Source organism: Equus asinus, chromosome 7 (assembly GCF_041296235.1).
Source record: "Equus asinus isolate D_3611 breed Donkey chromosome 7, EquAss-T2T_v2, whole genome shotgun sequence".
Classification (NCBI taxonomy): Eukaryota; Metazoa; Chordata; class Mammalia; order Perissodactyla; family Equidae; genus Equus; species Equus asinus.
The window spans coordinates 26309432-26323930 of record NC_091796.1 but is presented as its reverse complement, the minus strand read 5'-3'; the positions used below and the strand labels follow the sequence as shown (position 1 = coordinate 26323930).

Here is a 14499-nt window from a genome sequence, read left to right as displayed (position 1 = left end):
ATTGTTCTTTCTGAGTGTATGTGTAACAGATCATATATATCACTGGTTCTCAAATATTTTGATCTCAAGACCCCTTCTAAAAATCACTGATGCTCTGAAAAAGCTATTTTTATGTGGATTTTACGTATTGGTATTTACCATATTAGATATCAAAACTAAGAAAATTTTAAAACATGAGATCATACAGGTACACATTCTGTAAGCTGTTAGAGCAATGAGTTTACCACTCACCATGTAGCCTTTGGACCATTCCACTGTACAGTCATGAGAGAATCAAAGTAAAAATGAGACTCTGAAAACCAGTGGAACGTGTGTGTGTGTGTGTATACATTAGTAGCATTATACTTGCTTAGCAAGTCAACGATAAACTCTTATCTACTATTTCTACTTCTGTGGATTTTTCTGATTCTGGCTCCTTACTCTTTTTGGCTTGTGCCTTTGCACTTGCTCTTTGGAATGAGATAGGAGAGTTGGTTCTACAGAAAGTTTCAAAAGTTCTTTGATGATCAAAGGGCAATATAATTTAATTCCTTATGGTTCCACCTAGCATAAAAGTCAGATTCTTCTTATCTCAAATAGTTGTTAAGATGATTGTCAGAAATTATGGAAACAAAGCTTGTATGACACTGTCACAATATTAATAATTAAAAAACATGGTTATAGTTTAAAAAGCAACTATAACTCATTTATTATTTTTGCTTCATTTTCTGTATTCAGGTTCTGTTGTATATGAAGACCAAAGTTGTTTGAGAGGTTTCTTCTTATTTAAAAAATTACTGAGAGATTCTTTAACGATTCTCTCCTCTCCCTTTAGTCACTGAATTGAATTTTGTGAAATCCTGATATAAAGACACCCAAGCTCAGCCAAGTCAACTGAAGTTCATTTGCATTCCTAAACATCTTCATGCCCCTGTGGAAGCTGCAGAACCAGCTGCCACTCTCTGCAGTGGGCATTGCCTCTCCCACAGAGGACTTACGTGCAATTTTTGTTTTATTTCCCCTGAAGCAGCTGGGGCATTTCCTCATTATCTAGACTTGGCTGAAGGCTTCAGGTTTCCCCTGAGATCCTCAGACAAACACGGTAGTACTAAAGTACTAACACTAACGTTTTTGTAACTTGCTATTTGCTTTCTATGTTGTTACTCAATTGCCTTGTGAATTAGACAGTATAACAAGAATAAACATTTTCTTAATAAACTCAGAAACCTCTAGACAGACTGAAAGTACCCTATGTACTACAGTGAGAAGAAAAACATATCCTTATTTTAAGCACTTATTCAAATTCTTTGTTAATAATGTTTGTTCAATTCTAGTGTAGAAAGTATACATGAGGGAATGTACTGCTGCATTAAGACCTTTCATTTTCCTTTTCTATCTTTTACAAACAATTGGTCTGAAGCAGTAGTCCAAGATACAGAATATTATGTGGTTGTTGGCAAAGACATTTAACAAGTAAAATTCCTGGGGAAGAAAAAGGGAGGAACATACTATACTTTCCCTGTTAATGACCAATCTAAGAGAGAATGATGGCGCTGGTCCCATGGCATAGTGGTTAAGTTCACATGCTCCACTTTGGTGGCCTGGGTTCACAGGTTCGGATCCCAGGCATGGACCTGTACCATTCATCAGCCATGCCATGGCAGCAACCCACATATAAAGCAGAAGAAGACTGGCAGAGCTGTTAATTCAGGGTTAATCTTCCTCAAAAAAAGAGGAAGATTGGCAATAGATGCTACCTCAGGGCTAACCTTCTGCAGCAAAAAAAGTAAATAAAAAAAATAGGGGCCGGCCTGGTGGCGCAGTGGGTAAGTTTGCACACTCCGCTTGTCGGCGGCCCAAGGTTCATCCGTTCGGATCCTGGGTGCAGACATGGCACCACTTGGCAAAAGTCATGCTGTGGTAGGCGTCCCATGTATAAAATGGAGGAAGATGGGCATGGATGTTAGCTCAGGGCCAGTCTTCCTCGGCAAAAAGAGGAAGATTGGCAGGAGTTAGCTCAGGGCTAATCTTCCTCAGAAAAATAAATAAATAGAAGAGAATGACAATGAGAACATGGTTTCAAATGTGCCAGTCACTTATACTTAGTGTTCTGAGCAATGAGAATGACCAATAAAACAATGGGTTTTCACAAAAGAACATACTGCAGCACTTACTTTTTTTTTTGTTTTTTTGCTGAGGAGGATTCACTGAGTTAACATCTGCTGCCAATCTTCCTCTTTTCGGATGTGAGATGCTGCCATAGCAGGGCCACTAACAGACGAGTAGTGGAGGTCCACGCCTGGGAATCGAACCTAGGCCACTGAAGTGGAGTGTGCCAAACTTAACCACGAGGCTGCTGGGGCTGGCCCTGCAGCACTTACTTTGAAGATTGCTACTGTTTCCTTTACTCACCTTTCAGATCAGTGGCAGGAGGACAGATCCACAATCATCACTGCCACTGACTCAGCGGTTACCCACTCTTCTCAATGAACTCTGAGGAAAGGCAGTAAAATTCAAGTCCTTAAACCTGTCTGTGAAACGCTGTGATTTGTCAAGTCTCTTACACACAAACGTCAAACTGAGGACTGTCAATGACAGATTCCAGTGGAATTTTTCCAGTATTTCTAGAAAGCAAATGCTTTAATAAATGCATTTCCACTTAGTGAAAACTTCACGCAAGAAGAAAATAGTAACTCTAAAAACTGTTAAGTTCAATAGTAGAATTGATATGTCTGTTATGAGTTCAAACTGTCCTTTCATTGCATAAACACTTCCACGACTGGCAAGTAGTATTAAATATGACCAATTTTCTCAAAGAAATATCAACTTTCTGGTCTCTGATTAAAGGAGCATGCTGCTAGGGCAACCTTAGGACTACACACAGTCAACACATTTTTGCGGAACAAATGACACAGGAATACTATATAAACCAAACGATAATTGTATAAAAGTAACAAGACATTCACAAATGAATCAAATTCAAATTCTTAATAAACACAACCCCCGATGCCACTCTGGCCCTAAATGAGGTTTCCAAGGGGCAATTACAAAGAAGTATTTTTCCTGTAACAAGTCACGGCAAGGAGAGAAGTAAGTGAGGTTTTGCCAATTTTTTCAAAAGTTGAGAACATTCAACTAGCAGGAAATTCTTTAAAAATATTGTTGTTTTTTTGGTACTTTGGAATTATAAACTTAATATCTTAATGGGATGATGGATCATAACATCACATACATACACACACACACACACTCACAAAATAAATAAATAAAACAGAAGAAAAATAGCAGCGTCAGGTTGTGGCTGCACACAGTTATCTGTGTTTATCAGCGACTGCTATCCGGACTGGGTGCTGTTCCCACAGTCTCATATCAGCACAACCATTTAGAAATGAAACAAACCACAGGAAACAAGCAAAACAACTCCCTGGCTGTCTGGTATGCATCACTTCAAACTCAGAATTTAAAAATTCTCTCCAAGTTTCTAAATATCGGCCCACTAAGTTGTTGTCTGGGGATTTAGGGAGGCCCTTATTGGGACTTGATGAACCACTTCTGTGTTCTATGACAAGATAATTTTTAGCATCCTCATCTAAGCCATGTTCCAAAACATAAGAGCCGTCACAGATAGCGGCACTGCCCTAAAGGAACTCCTAGCGCATCCTCCCTCCTGTTCTTAAACGGCACTCGTCCTCGTGCTGCTTCTGTTCTTTTCCATCCTCGTCCTCTGAGGTCGGGCAGTAAGCACCTCATGTTTAAAGTGGACGGAACAAAGGCAACGTGTTTGCGCCATTGTCTGCTGACCACAGCGGACAGGACCAGAGCCACCTGCAGGCCTGAGGAGAGCCAATCAGATTCTCTCCTCCAGGAACTGAGGATTAGGACTGCAAGACTCTGGTGGCCACAGGCACGATGCTCACAAGGACATGTCATGAGCTGGGAGGCAGGAAGGGGAAGGGCTGGAGTTGCTGTTTGAGTTCCAAGTCAGCAAACAGGGAAACGTGGTGGACAGAGTGCAGCAAAAGCAGAAAACTGAAGCACAAAAAAGCAGGGACCAGAAACGAAATGGCCTCGAAAGTGGATATTCTTGAATCCAGAGGCTTTTCTGTCTCAGGTTCTCGTTCTCTGTGAAATCCTGGTGTACTTCTTCCCCTTTAGTTCAGATAAGAGAAACCTTTGCACACTTTCTATAAGATCCCTCCTTTAGTTTTCGTGTAATTAGTTTGAGTGGGTTTCCTATGGTAATAAGAGTCTAATTATTAACAATCACTGGTTTACGGTTGACTTACTTCAACCACTTGCTAATAATCATTTAAAATTCTTCCCTTGATTTGAGACATCACTCCTTTATTTCTGTTTTAGATGTTTCTCAGGTACCAAGATCACAGTCAGATCTTGAGCGGAGGAGTACTGTTATTTGTAAATAACAATCAAAAGAAAATCTTTCTTTGACACAGTAAGGTAACTACTTACATAATCTGGTAGAGGAGCGTCATTGGAGCTCAGCGAACCTCTCAAGGACTGTGTGGCTTGTTCCAGAACTTTGTTGTGTTTTTTAGACAGCAAGGAAAACAAACTGAAAAAAACAAACAAAAACCCCAATTATTTTAAAAGCACTAAGCATCTTCTTTTCTAGATCTTATATGGAATTATATAGTTACACAAAATCATTCTAAATATTATCAGTTATTCTAAAATATACTTGTAATGATTGTTTTTCCACGCCTGTGTTAACAGCAAGATGAATAATACTATTGATACAACAAAAAATGAAATGAGAATTACAAGGGTTCTAAAAATTAAGAAAAGTTTGACAGTTTAAAATTATATTTCAGACATAGGAGACATTTTCAGATGATTACTGCTGTGGAAAGAACAGTGGAAAGAATTAGAAAACTTGGGATATGGACTGACTTTATGAGTAACTCATAAGTTTCTCATCTTTCAAATAAGTGTTTTGGATTAGATTATTGCTCATTAATACAGTATAGAGTCTATATTCTATATTATAGCTTTATATTCCTCTTTCTCAAAAACAAATGACTTTAAATATATGTATTATAAGATTCCTACCTCTGGCCATGATTAACTGGTACTGAATAATTCTCCTCCTGTAAATAACTAAAAACTGGACAAATGAAACAACTGTTTCATTTTTTGGAAATATTTCATTCAAAATATGAAACAACTGTTTTCAGGTGTTGTACAACATCTAAAGTGCAGGATTATGATCCCTCAGAGAAAAGAGATCCACGTGGGTCCCATAATGATGAGTTTCTGCCTAGCACAACATTCTAGACCATGGTTCAGAAAGGGGGGACCCAACCAGCACACAGCAGTATTGTGCTGAGCTGGGAAGACAGAGATATGAACCTGAGGTTGCTGTAGCAGCTGCAATTTGCAGCCCAGGTTATCAGACTGGAGAGAAATGCAAGAGGGAGGTCAAGAGATCTGCCCAAGGGTCTCCTTGAATGGCTAAATACTAAGCTGCACTGTGCAGAGAAAGACCCCAAAAGGTGTGGCAACGAACAACTATTCAGGAGCTTCAAAATGAATAGATATTTTGGAGGTCACAACAGGCTGGAGGATGCTGGCATTCCAAACAGCCAGAGTGGAGAAAACTCATTGAACATGGGCATTCAGTTAAAATTCTCACAAAGGCCATGCTTTAGGAGTAGGGCTAGAGTAAAGATTATTCTAAGATGCACTCTAACAGACCGAAATGAGCAATTTTCAAAGAATAAAACAAATTTACATTAAATGTAAATGGACTAAACACCAGAGTTAAATGGCAGAGATTGTCAGACTGGCTAAAAAAGAAAGACCCAATCACATGCTGTTTATAAGAATCACACTTGTAAATTTAAAGACATAGATAAGTTAACAGTAAAATGATGAAAAAATATTATAATTAATTATAAAGATATAATATCTATATAGTATATTAATATATAAAATATACTTAAGTTAAATATTAATGTATGTATTATATATTACAGAGATGGAATTAATTATAATGTAAACAGTCATCATAAGAAAGCTGGAATAGCTCTATTTATATTAGACAGAGTAGGCTTAAGGACAAGAATACTATTATTAGAGATAAAGAGAGAGATTTTATAATGAGGAAAGGGCCAATTAACCAAGAAGACATAACAATTCTAAATGCGTTTGTGCCTAATAATAGAGCTTCAAATACACACAATTATATGCTCCTAATATTAAATCTACTGTAGCTAATAAAAAAAGAATTCCTCTTTGGGTTAGAGGGCAGCTTAAAAATAAAGGCAATTCTGATTCCATGTACTTTTCCACATAAATATGAGGTATGATCTGTAGCACTTTTTTTAAATGCCAAAAACATTACTCTAGTAGTTCTCAGTGATACTTTTCTAAATAGAATATTGGTTTGAATATCCATTTAGGAAAATCCCTAACTATTTCAGATATTCACTGAAGACAGGGCTACTCACTATTCTTTCTATATTAAGTGTTAACTAACATTATTCAGGGGAAAAAACCTCCTTAAACAATAGATGTTGTACAAAGCAGATAGAACAGAGGCAAGGAATATTCTCTAAATCTATACTCAAATCCAGTAGGAAGAAAAAGTGAAATAATTACTGAGTGAATAAATGTGGAATCACATGATACTGATTAAGTGCTAAGCATAAGTCTAAAAGAGACACTTCTTTGAAATGGAATAGTCCAGGAAAATTTCGTCAAGGGGTTAGATCTTACACAGAGTCTTGAAGACGAGAAAAGATTTATTTGTGCAAGAGAAGAGAAAAGCCATTTCCAAACAGAAGGTAGAAAACGGAGGCGAAATAGGGGACAGTGAGAAGAGTGGAGTGGAAGTGCTACTTCAAGAAGTTGGAAATAAGATTCAGTCTGGGTTTGTGCATTTTTCCCCAATCATTTTATTTTTCTGGGTCTTCTCCATTTGAGGTTTAGTTTTGCTTTGCTTTTCCTTCTTAAGGTTAAAAGTAAACATCTCACTTTCTACTCATACCCATTCCCATGACCCATCGTTCACTAACATTTTCAGTTTGTTGTATACGATTCCAGAAATGTTCTATGCAGCAAGGCATGTATATAAATGAATACTGTACATATACTTCCATCTTTTTTACTCCACAAAATATGTATTGTTCTGTACCTCACACTTTTTCCACTTAGCAATATATTCTTTGATTCATTGAACATTTATCGAGTGCCAGTCACTTGATATCTAAGTATACAGATATAACAATTCATTTAATTAGTCCATTATCAATCAGTCATTACAATGTTTCTAGTTTTTTTTTTTTATTATAAACAGCACCGCAATGAATACCTTCGTAGGTAATTTTTAGCAGACCGAAGGTGAGACTATCTATAGGATAAATTCCTTGAAGTGAAACTGCTGAGTAAAAGAATAACTGCACATTAAAGCGAACTGCTGTAGGAGTATATATTTTTAAATAAACAATTTAAACAATGAAAATAAAAAGGTAAAAATATGTTGTAATAGTGTATAAATCATATTCACATGGAAATGCATACAAAGAGGGAAATTAGCAAGATTCCTCCAGTTGGTTGCAGCATATTCTCTGGAATAAATGGAATTTCAGAAGTTCTTTTGAAACTGAAAGAACTTTGGTGGTGGATTCTAGCCTAGGGCATAGCAAGACTCAGGCCTAAACTGGGCCCCCACACTAAAAGCGAAACCGGCAAATACACCTGGAAGACTGAGCTGCTTGGTCTCACTAGAGGGAAGGAGGCAGTGGAGGCGAGTGAAGCAAGGCAGCGCACTTTGTTGAGTTTACAAAACACCAGAACTCAGGAGCTGCTTTCAGGGTTCAACAAACCTGGGCTTCTCTCCCTGAGTGTCCTAAGAGTGTACCTTCAGGGAGGGACGACAGAGGTGATCTATGGTAACTTTCAGCATCAACTGAAGATAATTATTAGAGTCTTAGGAATCAAAGCAAAAGGGATTTGAAATTGTTTCCCTTGGAGAAGAAAGGCTAGTTTATTTATTTTAAAAGAGAACACTAACAATCTGCTTTCCTTGTTAGTAGGAGACAAAACAAGGAAGTGAGCTTCAATTCAAATAGAAGCTCTTTCAGTCGGGCATAATGGAAAATTTGACCATTCAAGGGCACAAAATGTTGAAATGGTCCCCAAAAAGCAAGCAGTGGCGGCTGCTCCCAGCCGTTTCTAAGGAAGTTGGTGGAAGAACAGAGATTTGAGGCCACTTTTGGTCTCCCATCAGGAATGAGAAACAGAATTCGCGCCACAGAATTCGCGCCTGCTTCAAGTTGTTATGCCTCTACAGTTTAATAGGCTTTTCCCTCAGGTCTTCTAGCTAGAGCTTTCAAAATTTTGGTGTTTTTTTTTTTTTTTAACATTCTACTTTCGGTTTTCATTTAGCATTTTTAAGGCAAAATGATCCAAATTTATATGAGACATGATTTGCAAATGGCCGAGAAAAGTAACTTTTGCTTAAAGCTTTGCATTCAAAGTACTAGCCCTAGCTTAATGCTAGACAGAATGATAAAGACACATGGTGTTTGCATGTAAAGGGATAATTCTGATTTTAAAAATAAGTGAAATTGACTTTCAAGTGTGCTTAATATTCATTCAGTCAGGATACAGCTGCCAGAATACTTTTTTTAAAATTAGAAGAAGGCTGGAATTTTCTTCTTTTATAAGAATGTTCATTACAAATTGGTTTAACAACGAAAAACTGAAAACAACCAAAACAATGATCAAGAAATACAATGGATAAAAACTGTGGGATATTCAGACAATGAAACAATATGTAGCAATTTAAAGTGGTCTAAAGCTACATGTAACAATAGGGATAAATCTCAAAAAAAAGTTCTACAGGGAAGGACCCTTGTAGAAGAATGTGAACAAGGTGATATTATTTATACAGCATTTTAAAAATGAAAACAATATTATATATATATATCTTTTACCAATAAAACACATGAAATAATAAAATATATATGGAAATGATAAACATTCCATTTAGGACAGCCATTATTCTCTGAGAAAGAAGGGAGGGAAATGGCATCAGGGAGGAAGAAACAGGGGATTCAGGGCTTGTGCTCTCTCTCTAACGTTTTTTTGGTTATACTGGATACACACATAGGAGACTGCTGTATTACTCCCTATTTTTTTGGTGTATGCCTTAAATATTACATACATCTTAAAAACTGAATAAAAAGAATACAGTATCCTGAAGAAAACAGAGCGCCTGCCAATAGCCAGCCTTTCACAAAAGAAAGCAGCATGGAAAGAGACTCTGTGTGGTCAGTCCGACCTGGAATATGCTCAGAAAACCACAAGCTGCTGAAAAGCGCTGCAGTTTAGGGAGTACATTGCTGGCAGGAGATGAGAGCAGAATAAGGACAGTTTGCAGACAGACCGTGAAGGGCCGCCACAGCACGTCAAAAGTCCTGGACTTTATTCTACATGGAGTGAGAAGCTAATGGAACATCAGTCTTACAAAACGATAAAAGAGACACGGTTCCTTGTTCCACAGGAGCTCAAGTCTGATGGGATAAGGGAAAAAAATGTCTACACTACTAAAGCCAGAGAGGGCCCTGGGTCTGAAGAGAGTGCTGTGGGAGCACCGCTGAAGGTTAGGTACATTCCACAGAGGGAATCTATCTTGCCCGTGGACTTGAAGGTTAGGGGGTTCGCTAGCTGGGAACAGTAAAGGGGGAGGGAGAGCCAGTGAGAAAGGAGAAACAGTGTATAGAAAGGCAGAGAGAGACTTCAGGGGAGTACCGATAGCTTATCTGGGCAGAAGAGTGAAAGTCCATGGAGAGGAAGAGGTGGCAAGAGATGAAGCCAGAAAGATAGGCAGGGGCCTGTTAAAAACACCATGCTAAGAGGTTTGCATTCCATCTTGTCAAGTCACTGAGACAGACAGTAAGTCAAATATTTACCAAGAACCTACTATGTGCCAAGCAATGTGCAAGGAGCCTGGAATAGAGTGACAAGCAAAAGCAACATGGTCAACATGGTCTTTGTCCTGCCCTCTTGGAGGTTCTACTATCAGTGTGGTGATGGAGATGAGCAGGGAGCGCAATGGGGACAAAGCCCAGGGCTGCCCAAATGCACCTGGAGGTAGGGACAGGAAACCATTTCTGGAGATGACGCCTGAGCTGAACCTTAAGGAACAATTAGGAGGCAGGCGAGCAAATGAGGCAATGGTACAGGTAGCTGGGCAAAGAGCAGAGCAGGAAGGAAGGCAGAGAAATCCAAGCACTGCTGGTGCAGGAAACGGCAAAGCACACACGTTCATAAAGTGTTAAGTACACAGAGCACCACGATACAGTTGGGGTAGTAGTGAGAATATGAGAACAGTCCATAAAGTGCCTCCTAGACTTTGGACTTCATCCTGAAAGCCAGGTAGTTTTACAACAGCAGGACTATGATAACAAGAAAAAGAGACAAAAGCACATCTGCTGTGTTTGGTGGGAGGTGCGGGGCCAGGGATGGGCAGGAAGGGTGACTGATTACTCCTTGCTCATCCATGTGCTCTCTCACCTCGTGGTGGCCATAGAGTCCCTGCCACAGAACCCCAGGGCTCCTAGAAGCAGTGTGAAAACCACTGACCTGAGCAGTGAGGTACAAGTACATGACAAGTATATTTGTTTTAGAAAGATTCCTCCGACCTTAGGAGGAAGGATGGACAGGAGCTGGCAAGAGAACAAGAGTAGAAACAGAAAGATCCTTTAGGTACCTTCTACATTGCTCAAAGGAAGAGATGAGGAGACCCTGAACTAGCAAATACGGGCTATTTGGAAGGCAGAAGAGGTAACAGAGAGTGAAAAAAGGGAATCATGGATGACTCTAAGGTTTCTTACTTGGGAAACTTAGTGGCTGGCTGAGAAAGTGATTGAACACGCTAGGAATATGGGAAGAAGAGCTGAAGAGCAGAGAGAGGGCCCAGGAAGACTGAGAGCTGTGCTTTAAAGACAATAATGATGACAACAGCAGAAGCTAAGGCTTATATGCTGTTTACTGTATATCAGACACTGTTCATCAAATAATCATATGAGGTAGGTGCTATTATTTTCCTTTTTTAAAAAAACTATAAAAGGATGATGAAATCGAGGCAGAGAGAGGTTAAGTAATTTGCTCAAAGCACATAGCTACTAAGTGGTAGAGTCAGGAATCAAATTGAGGCAAGCTGGCTCCAGAATCCGTGCTCTTAACAGTTCTTCCTGGAAACCCAGAGGTGCTCAAGAATCTCCCGATGGAGATAGTTAGAAATATCCAGATGATATTTCAGAATATCATAGTTCAAAAATACTAATACTTATACTAATTACATAGTTATACTAATACTAATATCATACTAACATACGATAGTTCAGAAATTTGCTAAACTGGTGCTCAGGAGAAGGGTGAGAAATTTTAGGGTTATTGGCACCAGTTGAAATCATAAAAGTACAAGTGGTCACCCAAGGATAATGTATAATATAAGTAAAGAAGCATAAAGACAGAATTCTGAGAACACCAAGGCTAAATGGGCGAACAGAGCAAAGGAAGCCAGTAAAGGTCATTTAGAGAAACAGTGGAAGTAGGGGAATCAGGAGAGAAAGACATTCTGGAAGCCAAGAGAATAATCTCAAGGAGGGAGCAGTCACCACTGTCAAAGACAAAGAAGCATCAAAAAAAGAAATAAAGTCACTGGATTCCGCCCAAGGAAAGAAATCAATGGGGACGTTACCAAAAACCATTTTCAGAGGGGAGGAGGCCGAGGCTGGACCTCAGCGGCTGAGAGAAGTGGGATGCGGGGAAGTAGGCGGTGCTGGGAACAGAGAGCTAGAGGGATACTCCGAAGGGAGGGCAGCCCAGAGAGAAGGTCAAGTACTGGGAGGAGGTGGTGGTGGTGGGAGGGGGTTCGCTCCTAGAAAAGCTCAGACGTTTCCCACAAGAACCTCGCCACTCACAGCTTTTAGTCACCTCCTGTCCACACCCTATTTCTTCCCTCTAAACACACTCATAACAGGAGTCACCAGAGAAATGAGGAGAACCTCAACTCCACAAAAGAATGGGAGCAGATGACTTACAGATAAAGAAACTCAGGTACAGAGCATTGGTAGTTCATCCAAGGTCAAAGTGACATAGTCTAGTGAATACAAAAGTTTATAAATCCCAAAGAGCTATTAAAATGCAAAAAATACAAAATATTACTAAAGTTATTAAAGGACAGAGCTACGGCTAGAACCTAAATCTCCTTATGCCAAGCTTCCCGCTCTTTCTCTGTAGTCGCTGATTCTTTCCCCGTGCAGAAAGCCCCTCCTTCCTCCTCTCTGCCCATCAAAACGCTGCCTCTCCATCAAGGCACAGCTCCGTGCTGCTGATTCCACACCCTCTGCGGAAGTGTTCTCTAACCTGTCTTTGCAGTCAATCCTTCCTCCTCACCTCCAACCTTGCTCCAGGCCACCACTGATCTGTTTTCTGTCACTGTGGGTTTGCCTGTTCCAGAATTTCACGTAAATGGAATCACACTCTATTTACTCTTTCATGTCTGTCTTCTATCCCTTAGCATAACGTTTTTAAAATTCATCCACACTGTTTTGTGTATCAGCAATTCATTCCTTTTTATTGCTGAGTAGTTTTCCATTGTATGAACAAACCTCAATTTGTTTATCTCTTTATTGGTTGATGGACATTTGGGTTGTTTCCAGTTTTATGCTGTTATAAATAAAGCTGCTATAAACATTCTCATACATGTTTTTGTATGGACACATGTTTTCCTTTCTCTGGAACAACTACCTAGGAGTGGGATTGCTGGGTTGTACGCTATTTAACTCTCTTAAGAAACCACCAAACTGTTCTACATTCTTGCTAGCACTTGGTATTTCAGTCTTCCTAATTTTAGCCACTCTAGTGGGCATGAAGTAGATTTCACTGTGGTTTTAATTTGCATTCCCCTAAAGAATTTTCTTCGGCTCACGTTTTCTTTGGTGAAGTGTCTATTCAAATCTTTTGTCCATTTTAAAAAACGGGTGGTGGTTGTTCTTCTTGAGTTCCAAGAGTTCTTTATATATTCTAGATACAAGTGCTTTATCAGACACATTTTTATAAATAATTTCTCCTAGACCAGGAAGAGGGGGAAAAAGGGAGTCTTTTCATTTTCTTAACAATTATCTTTCAAAGAACAAAATTTTAGAATTTGATGAAGTCCAACTCATCAAATTTTTAAAAATTATTTGGTTTTGTTGCATCCTAAGAAATCTTTGCCTAACCCAAGACCCCAAAGATTGTCTCCTATAAGTTTTACAGTTTTAACTCTTACGTTTAGGTCTATGTTCCACTTGAAGTTAATACATATGTATAGCATGAAGTAGGAGTTGAGGTTCATTCTATTAGTTTGTTTTTTTGCACATAAATATTTAATTGTTCTAGAACCATTTGCTGACAAGACTATCCCTTCCCCCCTTGAACTACTTTGGCAATCTTGTCAAAATTTCATTGACCATATATGCAGGGGTTTATTTCTGGACTCTATTCCAATCCACTGGCCTGAAATCTATCGTACATTGTCTTGATGACTCTAGCTATAATTTATAGTAAATCTTGAAATCAAGTAGTGTGAGTCCTCCAACTTAGCTTTTCTTTGTCAAAATTGATTTTGGGTATTCTAGGTCCTTTGTATAGCCACACACATTTTAGAAACAACTTGTCAATTTCTACCAAAAAGCCTAGTGGGATTTTGTTTAGAATTGTGTTGAATGTACAGATCAAGTTCAGGATCTTAACAATACTAAGTCTCTGATCCATGAGCATGAGATCACCCTGTTTACTTAGGTCTTCTTTAATCTCTCTCAGCAATGTTGCAGTCTTCAGTCTACAGATCTTGTGTGTATTTTGCTAATGTATCCCTAAGTTATTTCATATTTTTTATGCTACTGTAAATATCACTGTTTCTAAATTTTAATTTCTAATTGTTCATCACAAGAATATCAAAATACAATTGTTGTTGTATCCTACACCTGTGCTAAACTCATTTATTAACCCTGATTTTTTTGTAGATTCATTAGGATTTTTTAAACATATGATCATGTTTTGTGTGAACACAGTTTTAAATCTTTTCTAATCTGGATTTTAAAATTCTCTTTTTCTTGAGTCACTGCACTGCCTAGGACCACCTGTACAAGGCTGACAGTGAACATCCTTGCCACTTTCCTGATCCCAGGGAAGATGTATCCAGTCTTGACTCTCCCGAAAAAAGTGAGCTAATGACACAGGCTGAGTCAACTATAACACCCCATTTCCCAGGTCACAGAAATTGGTCAATGGATATATGTGCTAAGATTTTTCTACCTGGAAATGGTAAGAAAGACTGCTTTCCCTCTCTGGTTAGAAGAGCGTAAAGATGTATTCTGCAAGTGCCTATGGTCATGGTTCAGTTTAATGGAGCCGGTATTTCTTTTGTGAGCTATTCTTCACTAAGCACCCTTGAGACAAATCTTTCCTTTATTACACATGCTAGGGTCTGGTATGGTTTAC

The 14499-nt window shown here is 38.8% G+C and overlaps 1 protein-coding gene across 10 annotated transcripts in view; it reads right to left on the bottom strand.

Annotated features, from left to right (window-relative positions):
• DYM (dymeclin) overlaps window positions 1–14499 on the bottom strand; it is a 374085-nt gene that overhangs the window by 119723 nt on the left and 239863 nt on the right. For all 10 annotated transcript variants that reach the window (XM_070513083.1, XM_044774709.2, XM_070513086.1 and 7 more), the window contains one exon: window positions 4450–4552. In XM_070513083.1, the coding sequence (XP_070369184.1) occupies window positions 4450–4552 (103 nt within the window). The remainder of the gene's footprint in view (window positions 1–4449; window positions 4553–14499) is intronic.